This window comes from Leptodactylus fuscus, chromosome 2 (assembly GCF_031893055.1).
Source record: "Leptodactylus fuscus isolate aLepFus1 chromosome 2, aLepFus1.hap2, whole genome shotgun sequence".
Taxonomy (NCBI): Eukaryota; Metazoa; Chordata; class Amphibia; order Anura; family Leptodactylidae; genus Leptodactylus; species Leptodactylus fuscus.
Genome location: NC_134266.1, coordinates 252,834,130 through 252,855,984, shown reverse-complemented (window position 1 = coordinate 252,855,984; position 21,855 = coordinate 252,834,130). Strand labels below are relative to the sequence as shown.

General features: G+C 47.7%; 1 protein-coding gene across 1 annotated transcript in view; it reads left to right on the top strand.

The window, feature by feature from the left end:
• The window catches only part of IFT88 (intraflagellar transport 88), a 61,562-nt gene that overhangs the window by 26,944 nt on the left and 12,763 nt on the right, over positions 1-21,855 (top strand). The window contains exons 15-20 of the mRNA XM_075266061.1: positions 13,277-13,376; positions 15,995-16,081; positions 17,944-18,130; positions 18,508-18,616; positions 18,808-18,958; positions 20,726-20,841. Of these exons, the coding sequence (XP_075122162.1) occupies positions 13,277-13,376; positions 15,995-16,081; positions 17,944-18,130; positions 18,508-18,616; positions 18,808-18,958; positions 20,726-20,841 (750 nt within the window). The remainder of the gene's footprint in view (positions 1-13,276; positions 13,377-15,994; positions 16,082-17,943; positions 18,131-18,507; positions 18,617-18,807; positions 18,959-20,725; positions 20,842-21,855) is intronic.

Genomic DNA, 21,855 nt, shown 5'->3' with positions numbered 1-21,855 from the left:
AAATACCCTCATTTCTTGCTACTGCCATATAGTGCCAGTTTCTGACTGGTAATTCAAAGAATATATTGGGGTTACGTGCACCCACAATTTTTACTACTGGTATACAGTGCCATTGTCTGACTGGGAATTCAAAGAGTATATTGGGAATACAAATACCCTCATTTCTTGCTACTGCCATATAGTGCCAGTTTCTGACTGGGAATTCAAAGAATATATTGGGGTTACGTGCACCCACAATTTTTACTACTGGTATACAGTGCCATTGTCTGACTGGGAATTCAAAGAATATATTGGGGTTATAAATACCCTCATTTCTTGCTACTGCCATATAGTGCCAGTTTCTGACTGGTAATTCAAAGAATATATTGGGGTTACGTGCACCCACAATTTTTACTACTGGTATACAGTGCCATTGTCTGACTGGGAATTCAAAGAGTATATTGGGAATACAAATACCCTCATTTCTTGCTACTGCCATATAGTGCCAGTTTCTGACTGGGAATTCAAAGAATATATTGGGGTTACGTGCACCCACAATTTTTACTACTGGTATACAGTGCCATTGTCTGACTGGGAATTCAAAGAATATATTGGGGTTATAAATACCCTCATTTCTTGCTACTGCCATATAGTGCCAGTTTCTGACTGGTAATTCAAAGAATATATTGGGGTTACGTGCACCCACAATTTTTACTACTGGTATACAGTGCCATTGTCTGACTGGGAATTCAAAGAGTATATTGGGAATACAAATACCCTCATTTCTTGCTACTGCCATATAGTGCCAGTGTCTGACTGGGAATTCAAAGAATATATTGGGGTTACGTGCACCCACAATTTTTACTACTGGTATACAGTGCCATTGTCTGACTGGGAATTCAAAGAATATATTGGGGTTATAAATACCCTCATTTCTTGCTACTGCCATATAGTGCCAGTTTCTGACTGGTAATTCAAAGAATATATTGGGGTTACGTGCACCCACAATTTTTACTACTGGTATACAGTGCCATTGTCTGACTGGGAATTCAAAGAATATATTGGGAATACAAATACCCTCATTTCTTGCTACTGCCATATAGTGCCAGTTTCTGACTGGGAATTCAAAGAATATATTGGGGTTACGTGCACCCACAATTTTTACTACTGGTATACAGTGCCATTGTCTGACTGGGAATTCAAAGAATATATTGGGGTTATAAATACCCTCATTTCTTGCTACTGCCATATAGTGCCAGTTTCTGACTGGTAATTCAAAGAATATATTGGGGTTACGTGCACCCACAATTTTTACTACTGGTATACAGTGCCATTGTCTGACTGGGAATTCAAAGAGTATATTGGGAATACAAATACCCTCATTTCTTGCTACTGCCATATAGTGCCAGTTTCTGACTGGGAATTCAAAGAATATATTGGGGTTACGTGCACCCACAATTTTTACTACTGGTATACAGTGCCATTGTCTGACTGGGAATTCAAAGAATATATTGGGGTTATAAATACCCTCATTTCTTGCTACTGCCATATAGTGCCAGTTTCTGACTGGTAATTCAAAGAATATATTGGGGTTACGTGCACCCACAATTTTTACTACTGGTATACAGTGCCATTGTCTGACTGGGAATTCAAAGAGTATATTGGGAATACAAATACCCTCATTTCTTGCTACTGCCATATAGTGCCAGTTTCTGACTGGTAATTCAAAGAATATATTGGGGTTACGTGCACCCACAATTTTTACTACTGGTATACAGTGCCATTGTCTGACTGGGAATTCAAAGAATATATTGGGGTTATAAATACCCTCATTTCTTGCTACTGCCATATAGTGCCAGTTTCTGACTGGTAATTCAAAGAATATATTGGGGTTACGTGCACCCACAATTTTTACTACTGGTATACAGTGCCATTGTCTGACTGGGAATTCAAAGAGTATATTGGGAATACAAATACCCTCATTTCTTGCTACTGCCATATAGTGCCAGTGTCTGACTGGGAATTCAAAGAATATATTGGGGTTACGTGCACCCACAATTTTTACTACTGGTATACAGTGCCATTGTCTGACTGGGAATTCAAAGAGTATATTGGGAATACAAATACCCTCATTTCTTGCTACTGCCATATAGTGCCAGTGTCTGACTGGGAATTCAAAGAATATATTGGGGTTACGTGCACCCACAATTTTTACTACTGGTATACAGTGCCAATTTCTAACTAGGAATTCAAAATGCGCAAGGCTCCCGGAAAGGGACGTGGACGAGGCCGTGGGCGAGGTCGGGGGAATGGTTCTGGGGAGCAAGGTAGCAGTGAAGCCACAGGGCGTCCCGTGCCTACTCCTGTGGGGCAGCAAGCATTGCGCCACTCCACAGTGCCAGGGTTGCTTGCCACATTAACTAAACTGCAGGGTACAAACCTTAGTAGGCCCGAGAACCAGGAACAGGTCTTGCAATGGCTGTCAGAGAACGCTTACAGCACATTGTCCAGCAGCCAGTCAGACTCTGCCTCCTCTCCTCCTATTACCCAACAGTCTTGTCTTCCTTCCTCCCAAAATTCCGAAGCTTTACAGAACAATAACCCAAACTGTCCCTGCTCCCCAGAGCTGTTCTCCGCTCCTTTCATTGTCCCTCAACCTGCCTCTCCACGTCACGATTCCACGAACCTAACAGAGGAGCATCTGTGTCCAGATGCTCAAACACTAGAGTCTCCTCCATCTCCGTTCGATTTGGTGGTGGATGACCAGCAACCCACCCTCATCGACGATGATGTGACGCAGTTGCCGTCAGGGCATCCAGTTGACTGGCGCATTGTGCGGGAGGAGGAGATGAGACAGGAGTTGGAAGAGGAAGTGGTGGATGATGAGGACACTGACCCGACCTGGACAGGGGGGATGTCAAGCGGGGAAAGTAGTGTGGATGTTGAGGCAGGTGCAGCACCAAAAAGGGTAGCTAGAGGCAGAGGCAGAGGTCAGCAGCTTAGGCGAAGCCAGGCCACACCCGGAATCTCCCAAGATGTTCCAGTTCGTACCCAGCCCCGAAAAACTCCCACCTCGAGGGCACGTTTCTCGAAGGTGTGGAGTTTTTTCAAGGAATGCGCCGAGGACAGATATAGTGTTGTCTGCACAATTTGCCTCTCGAAATTGATTAGGGGCTCTGAGAAGAGCAACCTGTCCACCACTTCAATGCGCCGTCATTTGGAATCCAAGCACTGGAATCAGTGGCAGGCAGCAACGGCAGGACAAAGGCCGCCTGCCGTTCACGCCACTGCCACTGCCTCTGCCTCTGCCTCTGCCACTGCCACTGCTGACTGTGCTGGCGATGCACTCCAGAGGACGAGCCAGGACACCACTTCATCTGCCTCCGCCACTTTGTTGACTTCTACCTCATCCTCCCCTGGTCCTGTCTTATCTCCTTCTCCTGCACCATCAAAGGCACCATCAGGCGTTTCTTTACAACAACCCACCATCTCTCAGACATTGGAGCGGCGGCAGAAATACACTGCTAACCACCCACACGCGCAAGCCTTGAACGCCAACATCGCTAAACTGCTGGCCCAGGAGATGTTGGCGTTCCGGCTTGTTGAAACTCCCGCCTTCCTGGACCTGATGGCAACTGCGGCACCTCGCTATGCCGTCCCTAGCCGTCACTACTTCTCCCGGTGTGCCGTCCCCGCCTTGCACCAGCACGTGTCACTCAACATCAGGCGGGCCCTTAGTTCCGCGCTTTGCACAAAGGTCCACTTGACCACCGACGCGTGGACAAGTGCATGCGGACAGGGACGCTACATTTCACTGACGGCACACTGGGTAAATGTAGTTGAGGCTGGGACTGCTTCCCAAACTGGCCCGGTGTACCTCGTCTCCCCGCCTAACATTCCTGGCAGGGACACGAGAAGAACACCCCCCTCCTCCTCCTCCTCTACCGCCTCCTCCTCCGCCTCCTCCTCCGCCACCGCCTCCTCCTCCGCTGTTAGATTGACCCCAGCTACGAGTTGGAAACGTTGCAGCACTGGCGTTGGTAGACGTCAGCAGGCTGTGCTGAAGCTGATCAGCTTGGGGGACAGACAGCACACTGCCTCCGAGGTGAGGGATGCCCTCCTCGATGAGACGGCAATATGGTTTGAGCCGCTGCACCTGGGCCCAGGCATGGTCGTTTGTGATAACGGCCGGAACCTGGTAGCAGCTCTGGAGCTTGCCGGACTCCAACATGTTCCATGCCTGGCCCACGTCTTCAACCTAGTGGTGCAACGTTTCCTAAAGAGCTACCCCAATGTTCCAGAGCTACTGGTGAAAGTGCGGCGCATGTGCGCCCACTTTCGCAAGTCGACAGTAGCCGCTGCTAGCTTAAAATCTCTCCAGCAACGCCTGCATGTGCCACAACACCGGCTTTTGTGCGACGTCCCCACACGCTGGAACTCAACGTTTCAGATGTTGAATAGAGTGGTTGAGCAGCAGAGACCTTTGATGGAATACCAGCTACAAAACCCTAGGGTGCCACAAAGTCAGCTGCCTCAGTTTCACATCCATGAGTGGCCATGGATGAGAGACCTTTGTGACATCCTACGGGTCTTTGAGGAGTCCACAAGGAGGGTGAGCTCTGAGGATGCGATGGTGAGCCTTACAATCCCGCTCTTGTGTGTTCTGAGAGAATCCCTGATTGACATCAGGGATAACTCAGATCACACAGAGGAGTTAGGGATAGCATCCGATCCGTCACAGCTGGAGAGTAGGTCCACACATCTGTCCGCTTCACTGCGTTTAATGGAGGAGGAGGAGGAGGAGGAGGAGGAGGAAGAAGAGTTGTCCGATGATGTGATGGTGATACAGGAGGCTTCCGGGCAACTTCGAATCGTCCCATTGTTGCAGCGCGGATGGGTAGACATGGAGGATGAGGAGGAAATGGAGATTGAACTTTCCGGTGGGGCCAGAGGAGTCATGCCAACTAACACTGTGGCAGACATGGCTGAGTTCATGTTGGGGTGCTTTACAACCGACAAGCGTATTGTCAAAATCATGGAGGACAACCAGTACTGGATCTTTGCTATCCTTGACCCCCGGTATAAAAACAACATCTCGTCTTTTATTCCGGTAGAGGGGAGGGCCAATCGCATCAATGCTTGCCACAGGCAATTGGTGCAGAATATGATGGAGATGTTTCCAGCATGTGACAGTGGCGGCAGGGAGGGCAGTTCCTCCAGTAGGCAACCAAGTTCTCACCGGTCCACACAAACGAGGGGCACACTGTCTAAGGTCTGGGACACCTTGATGGCACCCCCTCGCCAAAGTGCCGCCACGGAGGGTCCTAGTGTCACCAGGCGTGAGAAGTATAGGCGCATGTTGCGGGAATACCTTTCCGACCACAGCCCTGTCCTCTCCGACCCCTCTGCGCCCTACACGTATTGGGTGTCGAAGTTGGACCTGTGGCTTGAACTTGCCCTATATGCCTTGGAGGTGCTGTCCTGTCCTGCCGCCAGCGTCCTATCTGAGAGGGTGTTCAGTGCAGCCGGTGGCATCATCACTGACAAGCGCACCCGTCTGTCAGCTGAGAGTGCCGACCGGCTCACTTTGATAAAAATGAACCACCACTGGATAGAGCCTTCATTTTTGTGCCCACCTGTGTAAAGCACCCCAACATGAAACTCCATGTCTGTACTCAACCTCTCCAATTCCTCCGCATCCTCATACTCATCCACCATAAGCGTTGCACAATTCTGCTAATACTAGGCTCCCTCCAACATGATTTCCCCCAACTCTGCTGGTTAGAGGCTCCCTCCACCCTGATTTCCACCAACTCTGCTGGTTAGAGGCTCCCTCCACCCTGCTTTCCCACAACTCTGCTGGTTAGAGGCTCCTTCCACCATGAATTTGCCCAAACTGGGCTGTTTAGAGGCTCCCTCCACCATGAATTGGTCCAAACTGGGCTGGTTAGAGGCTCCCTCCACCATTAATTGGTCCAAACTGGGCTGGTTAGAGGCTCCCTCCACCATGAATTTGCCCAAACTGGGCTGTTTAGAGGCTCCCTCCACCATGAATTTGCCCAAACTGGGCTGTTTAGAGGCTCCCTCCACCATGAATTGGTCCAAACTGGGTTTTTTAGAGGCTCCCTCCACCATGAATTGGTCCAAACTGGGGTGGTTAGAGGCTCCCTCCACCATTAATTGGTCCAAACTGGGCTGGTTAGAGGCTCCCTCCACCATGAATTGGTCCAAACTGGGCTGGTTAGAGGCTCCCTCCACCATGAATTGGTCCAAACTGGGGTGGTTAGAGGCTCCCTCCACCATTAATTGGTCCAAACTGGGCTGGTTAGAGGCTCCCTCCACCATTAATTGGTCCAAACTGGGCTGGTTAGAGGCTCCCTCCACCATGAATTTGCCCAAACTGGGCTGTTTAGAGGCTCCCTCCACCATTAATTGGTCCAAACTGGGCTGGTTAGAGGCTCCCTCCACAATTAATTGGTCCAAACTGGGCTAATTAGAGGCTCCCTCCACCATGAATTGGTCCAAACTGGGTTTTTTAGAGGCTCCCTCCACCATGAATTTGCCCAAACTGGGCTGTTTAGAGGCTCCCTCCACCATGAATTGGTCCAAACTGGGCTGGTTAGAGGCTCCCTCCACCATGAATTTCCCAAAACTTGGCTGTTTAGAGGCTCCCTCCACCATTAATTGGTCCAAACTGGGCTGGTTAGAGGCTCCCTCCACCATGAATTGGTCCAAACTGGGGTTTTTAGAGGCTCCCTCCACCATGAATTGGTCCAAACTTGGCTGTTTAGAGGCTCCCTCCACCATGAATTGGTCCAAACTGGGGTGGTTAGAGGCTCCCTCCACCATTAATTGGTCCAAACTGGGCTGGTTAGAGGCTCCCTCCACCATTAATTGGTCCAAACTGGGCTGGTTAGAGGCTCCCTCCACCATGAATTTGCCCAAACTGGGCTGTTTAGAGGCTCCCTCCACCATGAATTTGCCCAAACTGGGCTGGTTAGAGGCTCCCTCCACCATGAATTGGTCCAAACGGGTTTTTAGAGGCTCCCTTCACCATGAATTGGTCCAAACTTGGCTGTTTAGAGGCTCCCTCCACCATGAATTGGTCCAAACTGGGGTGGTTAGAGGCTCCCTCCACCATTAATTGGTCCAAACTGGGCTGGTTAGAGGCTCCCTCCACCATTAATTGGTCCAAACTGGGCTGGTTAGAGGCTCCCTCCACCATGAATTGGTCCAAACTGGGGTTTTTAGAGGCTCCCTCCACCATGAATTGGTCCAAACTTGGCTGTTTAGAGGCTCCCTCCACCATTAATTGGTCCAAACTGGGCTGGTTAGAGGCTCCCTCCACCATGAATTGGTCCAAACTGGGTTTTTTAGAGGCTCCCTCCACCATGAATTTGCCCAAACTGGGCTGTTTAGAGGCTCCCTCCACCATGAATTGGTCCAAACTGGGTTTTTTAGAGGCTCCCTCCACCATGAATTGGTCCAAACTGGGCTGGTTAGAGGCTCCCTCCACCATGAATTGGTCCAAACTGGGGTGGTTAGAGGCTCCCTCCACCATTAATTGGTCCAAACTGGGCTGGTTAGAGGCTCCCTCCACCATTAATTGGTCCAAACTGGGCTGGTTAGAGGCTCCCTCCACCATGAATTTGCCCAAACTGGGCTGTTTAGAGGCTCCCTCCACCATTAATTGGTCCAAACTGGGCTGGTTAGAGGCTCCCTCCACAATTAATTGGTCCAAACTGGGCTAATTAGAGGCTCCCTCCACCATGAATTGGTCCAAACTGGGTTTTTTAGAGGCTCCCTCCACCATGAATTTGCCCAAACTGGGCTGTTTAGAGGCTCCCTCCACCATGAATTGGTCCAAACTGGGCTGGTTAGAGGCTCCCTCCACCATGAATTTCCCAAAACTTGGCTGTTTAGAGGCTCCCTCCACCATTAATTGGTCCAAACTGGGCTGGTTAGAGGCTCCCTCCACCATGAATTGGTCCAAACTGGGCTGGTTAGAGGCTCCCTCCACCATTAATTGGTCCAAACTGGGCTGGTTAGAGGCTCCCTCCACCATGAATTTGCCCAAACTGGGCTGGTTAGAGGCTCCCTCCACCATGAATTGGTCCAAACTGGGTTTTTTAGAGGCTCCCTCCACCATGAATTTGCCCAAACTGGGCTGGTTAGAGGCTCCCTCCACCATGAATTGGTCCAAACTGGGCTGGTTAGAGGCTCCCTCCACCATGAATTTGCCCAAACTGGGCTGTTTAGAGGCTCCCTCCACCATTAATTGGTCCAAACTGGGCTGGTTAGAGGCTCCCTCCACCATGAATTTGCCCAAACTGGGCTGTTTAGAGGCTCCCTCCACCATGAATTGGTCCAAACTGGGTTTTTTAGAGGCTCCCTCCACCATGAATTGGTCCAAACTGGGCTGGTTAGAGGCTCCCTCCACCATGAATTTCCCAAAACTTGGCTGTTTAGAGGCTCCCTCCACCATTAATTGGTCCAAACTGGGCTGGTTAGAGGCTCCCTCCACCATGAATTGGTCCAAACTGGGGTTTTTAGAGGCTCCCTCCACCATGAATTGGTCCAAACTTGGCTGTTTAGAGGCTCCCTCCACCATGAATTGGTCCAAACTGGGGTGGTTAGAGGCTCCCTCCACCATTAATTGGTCCAAACTGGGCTGGTTAGAGGCTCCCTCCACCATTAATTGGTCCAAACTGGGCTGGTTAGAGGCTCCCTCCACCATGAATTTGCCCAAACTGGGCTGTTTAGAGGCTCCCTCCACCATGAATTTGCCCAAACTGGGCTGGTTAGAGGCTCCCTCCACCATGAATTGGTCCAAACGGGTTTTTAGAGGCTCCCTTCACCATGAATTGGTCCAAACTTGGCTGTTTAGAGGCTCCCTCCACCATGAATTGGTCCAAACTGGGGTGGTTAGAGGCTCCCTCCACCATTAATTGGTCCAAACTGGGCTGGTTAGAGGCTCCCTCCACCATTAATTGGTCCAAACTGGGCTGGTTAGAGGCTCCCTCCACCATGAATTGGTCCAAACTGGGGTTTTTAGAGGCTCCCTCCACCATGAATTGGTCCAAACTTGGCTGTTTAGAGGCTCCCTCCACCATTAATTGGTCCAAACTGGGCTGGTTAGAGGCTCCCTCCACCATGAATTGGTCCAAACTGGGTTTTTTAGAGGCTCCCTCCACCATGAATTTGCCCAAACTGGGCTGTTTAGAGGCTCCCTCCACCATGAATTGGTCCAAACTGGGTTTTTTAGAGGCTCCCTCCACCATGAATTGGTCCAAACTGGGCTGGTTAGAGGCTCCCTCCACCATGAATTGGTCCAAACTGGGGTGGTTAGAGGCTCCCTCCACCATTAATTGGTCCAAACTGGGCTGGTTAGAGGCTCCCTCCACCATTAATTGGTCCAAACTGGGCTGGTTAGAGGCTCCCTCCACCATGAATTTGCCCAAACTGGGCTGTTTAGAGGCTCCCTCCACCATTAATTGGTCCAAACTGGGCTGGTTAGAGGCTCCCTCCACAATTAATTGGTCCAAACTGGGCTAATTAGAGGCTCCCTCCACCATGAATTGGTCCAAACTGGGTTTTTTAGAGGCTCCCTCCACCATGAATTTGCCCAAACTGGGCTGTTTAGAGGCTCCCTCCACCATGAATTGGTCCAAACTGGGCTGGTTAGAGGCTCCCTCCACCATGAATTGGTCCAAACTGGGTTTTTTAGAGGCTCCCTCCACCATGAATTGGTCCAAACTGGGCTGGTTAGAGGCTCCCTCCACCATGAATTTCCCAAAACTTGGCTGTTTAGAGGCTCCCTCCACCATTAATTGGTCCAAACTGGGCTGGTTAGAGGCTCCCTCCACCATGAATTGGTCCAAACTGGGGTTTTTAGAGGCTCCCTCCACCATGAATTGGTCCAAACTTGGCTGTTTAGAGGCTCCCTCCACCATGAATTGGTCCAAACTGGGGTGGTTAGAGGCTCCCTCCACCATTAATTGGTCCAAACTGGGCTGGTTAGAGGCTCCCTCCACCATTAATTGGTCCAAACTGGGCTGGTTAGAGGCTCCCTCCACCATGAATTTGCCCAAACTGGGCTGTTTAGAGGCTCCCTCCACCATGAATTTGCCCAAACTGGGCTGGTTAGAGGCTCCCTCCACCATGAATTGGTCCAAACGGGTTTTTAGAGGCTCCCTTCACCATGAATTGGTCCAAACTTGGCTGTTTAGAGGCTCCCTCCACCATGAATTGGTCCAAACTGGGGTGGTTAGAGGCTCCCTCCACCATTAATTGGTCCAAACTGGGCTGGTTAGAGGCTCCCTCCACCATTAATTGGTCCAAACTGGGCTGGTTAGAGGCTCCCTCCACCATGAATTGGTCCAAACTGGGGTTTTTAGAGGCTCCCTCCACCATGAATTGGTCCAAACTTGGCTGTTTAGAGGCTCCCTCCACCATTAATTGGTCCAAACTGGGCTGGTTAGAGGCTCCCTCCACCATGAATTGGTCCAAACTGGGTTTTTTAGAGGCTCCCTCCACCATGAATTTGCCCAAACTGGGCTGTTTAGAGGCTCCCTCCACCATGAATTGGTCCAAACTGGGTTTTTTAGAGGCTCCCTCCACCATGAATTGGTCCAAACTGGGCTGGTTAGAGGCTCCCTCCACCATGAATTGGTCCAAACTGGGGTGGTTAGAGGCTCCCTCCACCATTAATTGGTCCAAACTGGGCTGGTTAGAGGCTCCCTCCACCATTAATTGGTCCAAACTGGGCTGGTTAGAGGCTCCCTCCACCATGAATTTGCCCAAACTGGGCTGTTTAGAGGCTCCCTCCACCATTAATTGGTCCAAACTGGGCTGGTTAGAGGCTCCCTCCACAATTAATTGGTCCAAACTGGGCTAATTAGAGGCTCCCTCCACCATGAATTGGTCCAAACTGGGTTTTTTAGAGGCTCCCTCCACCATGAATTTGCCCAAACTGGGCTGTTTAGAGGCTCCCTCCACCATGAATTGGTCCAAACTGGGCTGGTTAGAGGCTCCCTCCACCATGAATTTCCCAAAACTTGGCTGTTTAGAGGCTCCCTCCACCATTAATTGGTCCAAACTGGGCTGGTTAGAGGCTCCCTCCACCATGAATTGGTCCAAACTGGGCTGGTTAGAGGCTCCCTCCACCATTAATTGGTCCAAACTGGGCTGGTTAGAGGCTCCCTCCACCATGAATTTGCCCAAACTGGGCTGGTTAGAGGCTCCCTCCACCATGAATTGGTCCAAACTGGGTTTTTTAGAGGCTCCCTCCACCATGAATTTGCCCAAACTGGGCTGGTTAGAGGCTCCCTCCACCATGAATTGGTCCAAACTGGGCTGGTTAGAGGCTCCCTCCACCATGAATTTGCCCAAACTGGGCTGTTTAGAGGCTCCCTCCACCATTAATTGGTCCAAACTGGGCTGGTTAGAGGCTCCCTCCACCATGAATTTGCCCAAACTGGGCTGTTTAGAGGCTCCCTCCACCATGAATTGGTCCAAACTGGGTTTTTTAGAGGCTCCCTCCACCATGAATTGGTCCAAACTGGGCTGGTTAGAGGCTCCCTCCACCATGAATTTCCCAAAACTTGGCTGTTTAGAGGCTCCCTCCACCATGAATTGGTCCAAACTGGGCTGGTTAGAGGCTCCCTCCACCATGAATTTCCCAAAACTTGGCTGTTTAGAGGCTCCCTCCACCATGAATTGGTCCAAACTGGGCTGGTTAGAGGCTCCCTCCACCATTAATTGGTCCAAACTGGGCTGGTTAGAGGCTCCCTCCACCATGAATTGGTCCAAACTGGGTTTTTTAGAGGCTCCCTCCACCATGAATTTGCCCAAACTGGGCTGTTTAGAGGCTCCCTCCACCATGAATTGGTTCAAACTGGGCTGGTTAGAGGCTCCCTCCACCATTAATTGGTCCAAACTGGGCTGGTTAGAGGCTCCCTCCACCATTAATTGGTCCAAACTGGGCTGGTTAGAGGCTCCCTCCACCATGAATTTGCCCAAACTGGGCTGGTTAGAGGCTCCCTCCACCATGAATTGGTCCAAACTGGGTTTTTTAGAGGCTCCCTCCACCATGAATTTGCCCAAACTGGGCTGGTTAGAGGCTCCCTCCACCATGAATTGGTCCAAACTGGGGTTTTTAGAGGCTCCCTCCACCATGAATTTGCCCAAACTGGGGTGTTTAGAGGCTCCCTCCACCATGAATTTGCCCAAACTCTGCTGGTTAGAGGCTCAATCCACCCTGATTTTCAAAACAAATGTTGGTGCCAACCTCAACTTACTACAAGGGCCAAATTCACTGCTGGTGACAAGCTCTCCTCACTGCAAGTGCCAAATACACATGTTTCAAGGTGTTTTCCTACTGTCAGAGAGGTGGTATTGAGTGTGTAAAGTGTGTAGTTGTTAGGCTGTGATGTTGGGGTAATAGAGGGTCTTTGGTGTGTTAGATGCCCCCAGACATGCTTCCCCTGCTGTCCCAGTGTCATTCCAGAGGTGTTGGCATCATTTCCTGGGGTGTCATAGTGGACTTGGTGACCCTCCAGACACGGATTTGGGTTTCCCCCTTAACGAGTATCTGTTCCCCATAGACTATAATGGGGTTCGAAACCCGTTCGAACACACGAACATTGAGCGGCTGTTCGAATCGAATTTCGAACCTCGAACATTTTAGTGTTCGCTCATCTCTAGTGTTAATTAAAGCTTATGTACCCCAATGCAAAATCTCTCATTCCCCAATGTCTGAGCCCTTCTGACATCAGGACTGAGTCATGACTGTTCCCCTGCATGTCCAGTTGCTGTTCCCCTGATAGAGTTTCATACGATAGCCCTTGTAGTCAGTACTCCAAATTCAATGATCTTTGATAAGAATATTTTGGGGACAGCTGAACGATGGTGGTGCTCATTTAGTGGGTACTGATTTGCCATGTATGGGATAGTGATAGCAAACGATGCAATATTTTTCGTTTGATGTGAAAGCTAGGGCAGCATACTGGCTCAGTGGTTAGCACTGTAGCCTTGCAGTGCTGGAGTCCTGGGTTCGAATCCTGCCAAGGACAACAGCGGCAAGGAGTTTGTATGTTCTCCCCGTGTTTGCGTGGGTTTCCTCCGGGTACTCCGTTTTCCTCCCACACACCAAAGACATACTGATAGGGAATGTAGATTGTAAGCCCTATATGGGACAGCGACTGACAATATCTGTAAAGCGCTGCGGAATATGATGGCGCTGTATAAGTAAGCATAGTATTAATAAAGCTAATATGATGTCATGTGGACTCCCTAGGTGTGTGGAAGCCGTGAAGACGTCCCAGTATGTGGAACTGGCTAATGATTTGGAGATCAACAAAGCGATCACTTTCCTGAAACAGAAGAACTTTACCCAGGTATATTCATGCTTCTGTTTTTTTCTGGAATTTACATAAATTACTAGTATAACTCAGTCCCATCTATTAGGTCGGATTCACAGTAAACACTTGTAACTATTTATTTATTTATTTATTAAAAAAAGCTCAAAATTTCTGCAGGTAAATAGTTTTAAATCCTACAGTGAGACATAAGTATTAGGGTGACAAAATTTACTCGCTTCCACCTCAAAATCTTTTCCAAAAACCACCCCCAAAATACCTTCCATTGTTTTTAGTAGAAGAGTTATGGAGTTTTTTTTTTCCTTTTTTTTTAATGTGGAAACCATGGAAACATTTGGTCAGCTTCAGCTTTCTTCTGTGGGTTCCAGAAGAGCAGAGGATATTACTGCGGAAGACCACCTCATAGTCCTCTCAAAATTCCACCCTGTATACGAATATACCCTTCTGCAAGCATTGGCTTTTCTTGTAGGCCTGTGGAATCAGTAGGTTAAATCACTGATTCGGACTCCTCTATTTTTCTAAAGCTCTACTCCGACCCTTCATAAGTTGGTCAGGAGCAGTAAAGATCCTCTAATTCATAAAAAAAACTAGTTATAAATTCCTATAAAAGTAAATACCGTATATACTCGAGTATAAGCTGAGTTTTTCAGCACAGTTTTTGTGCTGAAAAAGTGCTCCTCGGCTTATACTAGAGTCATTACGGTAATTTTCTGCTAGCAGGCCGGGAACGCAGACCCTGCCCCCCCACTACTCTATCACACGCCGGGTGACGTGGCCACGTAAGCTCAGGCCCGCACTGGTGTGTGTCTGCTTCCTGGCATGCTAGCAGAAGTACCGCAAGTACTTCTGCAGTTTGAAATGTACAGCATCACCATGCTCCTGGCAGAAGCATGGCGATGCTGCGGCCCCGGCACCCGCTCCGGTGTCTGATTCGTGCGGGCAGTGCGCGGCAAGCCCACGGACCCCATTATAGTCTATGGGGCCTGTGCACTTGAACTGCACAGCGCTTATAATTGTGCTTGTGTTCCGTCCGTAGGGGTCCTTATGCGGACCCTTATGGACGGAACACATCAGCATGTGTGAAACGGGCATAAAAGTGTAATGGCGCCGCCACAGAGCGGTCGCCATAGAAACCGGCACCTCCGGTTACAGCAGAGGTGCCCTCTGGAGATGTCCTCCCCCCCCCCCCCCCCCCCTCCAAGTTTAAAATTACCCCCCGGACTGGCCCCATACTTTTAAAGTTGCAGCTCGCAGGAGCCGACATGTTCTGATGACAGCCAGGACCCTATTGAAGGCTCCCAGGCCTGTCATCGCTATATTACTATTGCAGCTGGTCTATGACCAGCCGTAATAGTAATGTAGAGAATCTCCCATAGACAGCAATACACTTATATTGCTGTCTATGGGACTTGCAATCAAATGACTGCAGGTTCAAGTCCCCTAGGGGGCTAATAAAATAGTGAAAAAAAAAGTTTTAAAAAATATATAAAAGTTGTAAATCACTCCTTTCCCTTGAATACATATAAGGGCGGGTTTACACCAGCACCCGATCTCTGTTATGCAGGTTTCCGTTTTCTGTTGGCAGAAGACAAAAACTGACATACACTGTCCGCCAGTGAGCGTCTTCTGCTCTCTGTGGCGAAACCGTTCTTTCTTTTACCGGACACAAAGTCCTGCATGTCCGACTTTGTGTCCGGTTAAAAAAAACAAAAACGGTTTCGCCGCAGAGAGCAGAAGACGCTAACCGGCGGACACTTTTCAAACCCATGAGGTTTGAAAACTGCCTGCCGATTTCCGTCTCCTGCCCAGTTTCTCAGACAGGAAATGGAAGCCTGTATAACGGAGATCGGGCGCTGGTGCGAACCCACCCTCAAAGTAGAAAATTACTGTGACACACATACACATTAGGTATCCCTGTGTCTTACAGGGCCCGGTCTACTGAATATCTGCAGTGCTCTTGTTCCATCAGGAAGGGGTTAATAGGAGCACTGCAGATACCCTATATTCAGTGAGGCTGAGTTCCAACTAGGTGGAAAAAACCAAGTCCTCAAGCTCAGGGAACAGACAACCAAAACACCCCTCCCCTTCCCCAGCATCTACTGCACCCAAGAACTCCGACCATTTTAATTTTTGAAATTTTCTACTAGCTGCTGCATTTTTCCCCCTCGGCTTATACTCGAGTCAATAAATTTGTAGGGAAGACCGCACCTGGTCGAGTGTAGAAGCGCCTTCATTGTTTACACCATATACTTGCTGAATCCATTGATGACCACTTCTACATGCCTCTGTGCCCACCAGCTTCTGTAGTTAGACTGTAGTTAGAGTCTCCATTAAAATATTTTATTTTATGTTCCTTAAATGTGTTTTCCAACAATCTCATGCTTTTATTTTCCACTTTTTGCGTGTCCTTCTCAGTATGATATGGTATGTACTTCACTGTCTGTTCACATCAATATTATGTAGATTTAGTGTGTAGATATTGGGGTGTATGTGCTCAAAAAACCAGTTCTCTGCCCTTTGAAGCATCCAATAACCTGGTGATACAATGTTATGTGTTATATCGTCCTCCCATTTACTCCACACTGTGTCCATGAATACTATTCACTTATATTTTTTGTTTGTTCTTTTCCTTTAAGGCTGTAGAAACTTTAAAAATGTTTGAGAAAAAAGACAGCAGAGTAAAGAGTGCCGCAGCAACTAACCTGTCATTCCTTTACCTCCTGGTAAGTTTTTGTGCATCTTTTCTTACCATCAGTAACGTACCTAGGAATGGCTGGGACCCAAGGCGAACAAGCCATGTTTCCCCATAGTTTCTCAGTACTCTGCTTATTCCTTCAGTATCTCTCCTGCATTCCTAGTCTATTTCCATCTTTTTGCAAACCATTGTCACATGAAAAGAGAACACTGTTGTTCGTGCCACTCATTAGAGGTAGCCCCCATTAAAGTAATGTCCAACTTTTCTACAAGCCTTGGAAGCTATCTAAGGATGGTACATATCCATCAGCAGACAGCTGTTTGCCTTATATCAGTGCAGAGTAGGAAGAAAGTCGGATGTGTTACTTGTTTACTGTTTACAACTACCCCCAATAGGTGGCACTAGTGAGATAGCATTGCCAGTAAGCCTCCATACCATGTGGTCTCCTTGAGGAGAGTCAGTCAGTTGTGAACCTAGCCTCTCTGCTGCCTGAGGCGGACGGTCAAAAGACGCCCCCCCCCCTTTTCCCGGACTGAATACCGTGGAGGGAGTGTTCATCTTTTGATCGTCCACCTCAAGCCGCGTGGGGGGAGGAGGCTGCTAGTGGTAACATTACAGTGAATACAATGCAGTAATATTTTGTGCAGTAATACTCACAAGAGACGTCTTCCCACATTTCTCGTCTCTTCCCTTTAGACCGCCATGACCACTTCTTCCAGCTGTGACTTGACTCTGCAAAGTTTGCAACACAGACATCTTTGACTCCTCACTTCTTCACGCACCCAACCCCCATATACTGTATATGATTATGTCCCACAGCAGCCCCTGCAGCCTATATTATGCTCCACAGTGGCACAATAGACTGTGGGGCATATTAGAGTTTGCAGGGGATTGCTGTGGGGGGATAACAGAGGTTGCAGGGACCACAGTGGTCCTCTATTATGCCCCACAGTTGCACACCCAACTATTATGCCCCACAGTGGCCCACCCATGAACTATTATTATACTTGGGGGGTCTCTTCAGACATCAGAGTATAATAATCGGAGCCCCAGGGGAGGTGAGGGAACATAATAAATAGAGATGAGCGAGTACTGTTCGGATCAGCCGATCCGAACAGCACGCACGCATTGAAATGAATGGAAGCACCTGGTACTTCCGCTTTGACGCCGGCCGGCCGCTTAACCCCCCGCGTGCCAGCTACGTCCATTTATTTCAATGCGTGCGTGCTGTTCGGATCGGCTGATCCGAACAGTACTCGCTCATCTTTAATAATAAATAGCATAATAATAGCGGTAGTGGGTACGCGGCCTGGGCGCGGGCCTGCTCACAGCCGTGTCCCCCCCCCCCCCGCATCCTATAGCAGAAGAGGAAGTGGGGGGCGGCAATGATCAGGCCCATGGAGGTAGGTAAATAGGCCTTTACCTGCCGGGGATACTCCAGCAGGTAGTGGCCTATTATAAAAAAAAATAAAATAAAATGTTACCTACCTACCTTGCCGCTGCTGCTGCCGCCTCCTTCTTTCACCCGGCAATAAGACGTCTGCGTCTCAGCCCAGGCGGTGTGATGAGGCCACTCTGAAAACATCTCCTGTTTAGAAAAACTGCTAGTTTAGAAAAAAAAAAGTAAAAAAAAAATCAAAATTGCTGCGGCTGCCGCCCCCTCCAAGCCGCCGCCTGAAGCCGCCGCCTTACCTCGCCTCATTAGAAGTGCGTCCCTGCAGTGAGTACCTCCCAAAATCATATTAGCAGCAATTTAGTATACTTTTCTTTAACACCACTTTAACCGTAAGGGAGCCATCTCGAGTAACAGCTATTATCTTGGTAGTTATACTTTTGGTTTACCAGTTTCAATCCAATATCCATTGTTGTAATGTCTTTCTTTTCTTCCAGGAAAAAGATTACCCCCAGGCAGATCTGTATGCTGACTTAGCTGTGACCTCTGATCGCTACAATCCATCGGCTCTGACTAATAAAGGCAATTCACTTTTTGTAAGCGGAGACTATGAAAAAGCAGCTGAATATTACAAAGAGGCTCTACGGAACGACTCGTCCTGCACGGAGTCCCTTTATAACCTTGGTAAGAGGGATCTATGGGGATTCACTTGTGTGTGTGTGTGTGTGTGTATGACTGCAACTCATGGTTTTCCTTGATTGAGGAAATACAGGTTCCAGTTTGATATATGTGTACAGGGGTCTAATCATAAGAAATTAGGGTATGTAACCTGCATATAGTAAAAGAAGATACTTACACGTAGGGTGGATGACATGTCTATGGTAGCCAAAATCACCTTGTAGCCTTCTCCTAACATACCAGCCTCTAAGTTGTTGGTGAATTGCTGGCATCATGAAGATATATGAATACTGAAAACCTCTGCAGATTAACCGATTCTGTGCTGTGATCTGTAAGAGTATATTACACATAGGCTTATCTAAGAAAAGAATATTTTTTCCCAGGTTTGACATACAATAAGCTAAACCGACTGGAGGACGCTCTGGATTGTTTTCTTAAGCTGCATGCCATCCTGAGGAACAGTGCACAGGTTGTCAGTCAGATAGCAACCTTGTATCCTTACACTGACTATATACTGCTGCGTTGTCTTGACCATCAGGTTTGTATACTTGGGGCCAGAGTTTGTCATTGACAGCATAAAAGTCAAGCGGAGAAAGGAGCAAAAGAAACCAAGACAAACTGAACCTTTATTGTTAATCTCATTGACAGTTCATTATATGTTTCCCTTAACCAAGTCTGTTTAGGTATGAAATGCTGGACGATCCTAACCAGGCAATCGAATGGTTCTTACAACTAATAAACATTGTGCCGACTGATTCACACGCACTTGCTAAACTCGGAGAGTTGTACGATACACAGGGTGACAAGTCAGAAGCGTTCCAGTTCTACTGTGAGGTCTGTGTTCACTATACTACTTATACGTATATTTACTTGTATAGTGCCAACATATTCCGCAGCACTTTACAGACATTGTAGTCACTGTTCCATATAGCTCACAGTCTAAATTTCCTATCAGTATGTCTTTTAAGTGTGGGAGAAAACCGGAGTACATGGAGGAAACCCACAATACAAACTCCTTGCAGATGATGTCCTGTTCTGTATTCAAACCCAGGACTCCAGCGCTGCAAGGCTACAGAACTAACCACTCGTGCTGCTATATAATAATAATAACATCCATATATATACCGTATATACTCGAGTATAAGCCAAGTTTTTTTTGGGGGAGGGGGTGTCTATGACCAGCTGCAATAGTAATGTATAGAATCTCCCATAAGATAGAGGAAAAAAGAGGCTTTAAAAAGATATATTAAAAAATCTAAATATAAGTTGTAAATCCCTCCTTTCCCTAGAATACATATAAAAGTAGAAAATTACTGTGATACACAAACACATTAGGTATCCCTGTGTCTGACAGTGCCCGGTCTACTGAATATAGGGGATCTGCAGTGCTCCTGTTCCGTCGGGAAGGGGTTAATAGGAGCACTGCAGATACCCTATATTCAGCCAGGCTGCATTCCAAGTGGGGGAAAAAAAAAAAAACTCCTCAAGCTCAGGGAAGGACTGAAATTTTCCAGTAGCTGCTGCATTCCCCCCCTCGGCTTATATTCGGGTCGGCTTATACTCGAGTATATACGGTATATAGTTTATGCTAAATTTGTATTAATTGTATATTAATTAGGAAAAAAAGTTATATCAATATTTCGCTACAAATTTGCATTACAATTTACAAGATTTTTTTTTTTCTTTTACAAGTCATGATATTCTAATAGGATTTACCTCCATTTAGCAGAATACATTAGTTCTCTTCGTATTGTACATGACTACTTGCTGTCATTTGGTGCTTTATATTTACACTAGTCTCTGCTTGCGACTTCGTCTGCGTGTTGTTGGCATCGATGATCCGCCTATGTTCATCAATTTGCTGGGAATCCATATAATGAGCATGTTGTTGGCGTTGATGATCCGCCTGCTCCAGCATTTCGGCAGCTGTCAAGCTGGCCTGCCGCTGAACTTGTTCCTCGCGCTGCGCCCTTGATTGCTTCGGCATCTCAGCAGCTCTCTGAGACGCCATATAATGAGTGAGTTGTTGGCGCCAATGATCCCCCTCAGCTCCGCTTGAGGAGAACTCTGTGACTTCTGGCTAGGTTCATAGCTCTTGTTGTTTTAGAATTTTGCAACAAATTAGATTTTCTTTTTCCCGGAATGTGTAAAAGTAGCAAACTGCCAATTTGGATTAAAGGTGTTTTCCCATCCAGTGTGTCAGCACTACCTGGAGCAGATCAGATAATATGCTAATCCCTGTACACAATGGACTGAGGGTTAGCGGAGTTCACACAGTGAGATAACAGACCTGGCTTTATCGGAAGCTGAGATAAGAGCAGTGTAATATAGTATATGAACATAAATTCTTAACAGTCGTGAAACCATGTCATTTACCGGGATAAAAGTAGCCAATGTGTTAATCGAGGTTAAAATCTATCTATGTGCCGAATTTCATTCAAATCCATTCAGCTATTTTTGCGTGATTGAGGAACAAACATCCAAACACACAAAAATAGGATAGGATAGAATGGATTTTATTTGGATAGTCGTGATCTGATGACTGTTGTTAACATTGCATTTATCTTACATTTTTCAGTGTGGGTTTTTTTTTTTTTACAGTCCTATCGCTATTTTCCATCCAACATTGAAGTGATTGAATGGCTTGGAGCTTACTACATTGATAAGAAGTTCTGTGAAAAAGCTGTTAAGTACTTTGAGAGAGCTGCGCTTATTCAGTAAGTATGTGATGTGGTTACATTTTTTTTTTTACCTATATTGAAATGGTATCCCCATCTTAAATAATTACGGCATGGCACTCAATTCCTTCTGAATTGAGTTATCAATTCAATCCTGAAATGAGTGACTTTGGCGCTGTGAGTAAAGCTTATTATATTGCAGCCCTTATATAGACTTGTAACCATCTCTCCATTGACTTCTATGTACAGTGCTGTCAACATGAATAGCTGAATGGGTAACCATTCTCCCAGTAGTTAAGTGTCCTATTCTACTCCTACCTTTCAGATGTCTTCTTTGCCCTGCCGTTCGGTTAAAAATCCGTTTTTCGTCTGTATGCAATTGAGTTCTCTCGCAGCACTGGGGGCGTCCCCAATGCTGCCAGAAAACTCTCCAGCGACGCCTCCATCTTCTTCTGGAATGTCTCTCTCTGTGTCTTCTTCCATCCTGTGTTTCAGTCTTCTAGGCCTCGGGCAGAGCCGACTGCGCATGCCCGGGTCACAAGAAAATGGCTGCTCACACAGGCCCGAAGCTTAGAAGATTGGGCATTCCAGAAGAAGATGGAGGCGTCGTTGGAGATTTCTCTTGTAGCATTGGGGACGCCCCCCGTGCTGTTTGAGCGCTGTGGCCCTTAGACATCAATGACCTCTAGATATTCCATAGACAACAGTGGCCCCTAGATATTCCATAGACAACAGTGGCCCCTAGATATTCCATAGACAACAGTGGCCCCTAGATAATCCATAGACAACAATGACCTCTAGATATACCATAAACAACAGTGACCTCTAGATATTCCGTAGACAAAAGTGACCCCTAGATATTCCATAGACAACAGTGACCCTTAGATATTCTTCTGGTACGCCCTCTCCCTGTGTCTTCTTCCGTGCTAGGTTTCAATCTTCTAGGCATGCGCAGTCGGCTCTGCCATCGGGCCTCATGCCTGTGGCCACAAAAAAAATGGCCGCTACACAGTAACCTGTGCAAGTGGCCGTTTTCTTGTGGCCGCTTACACA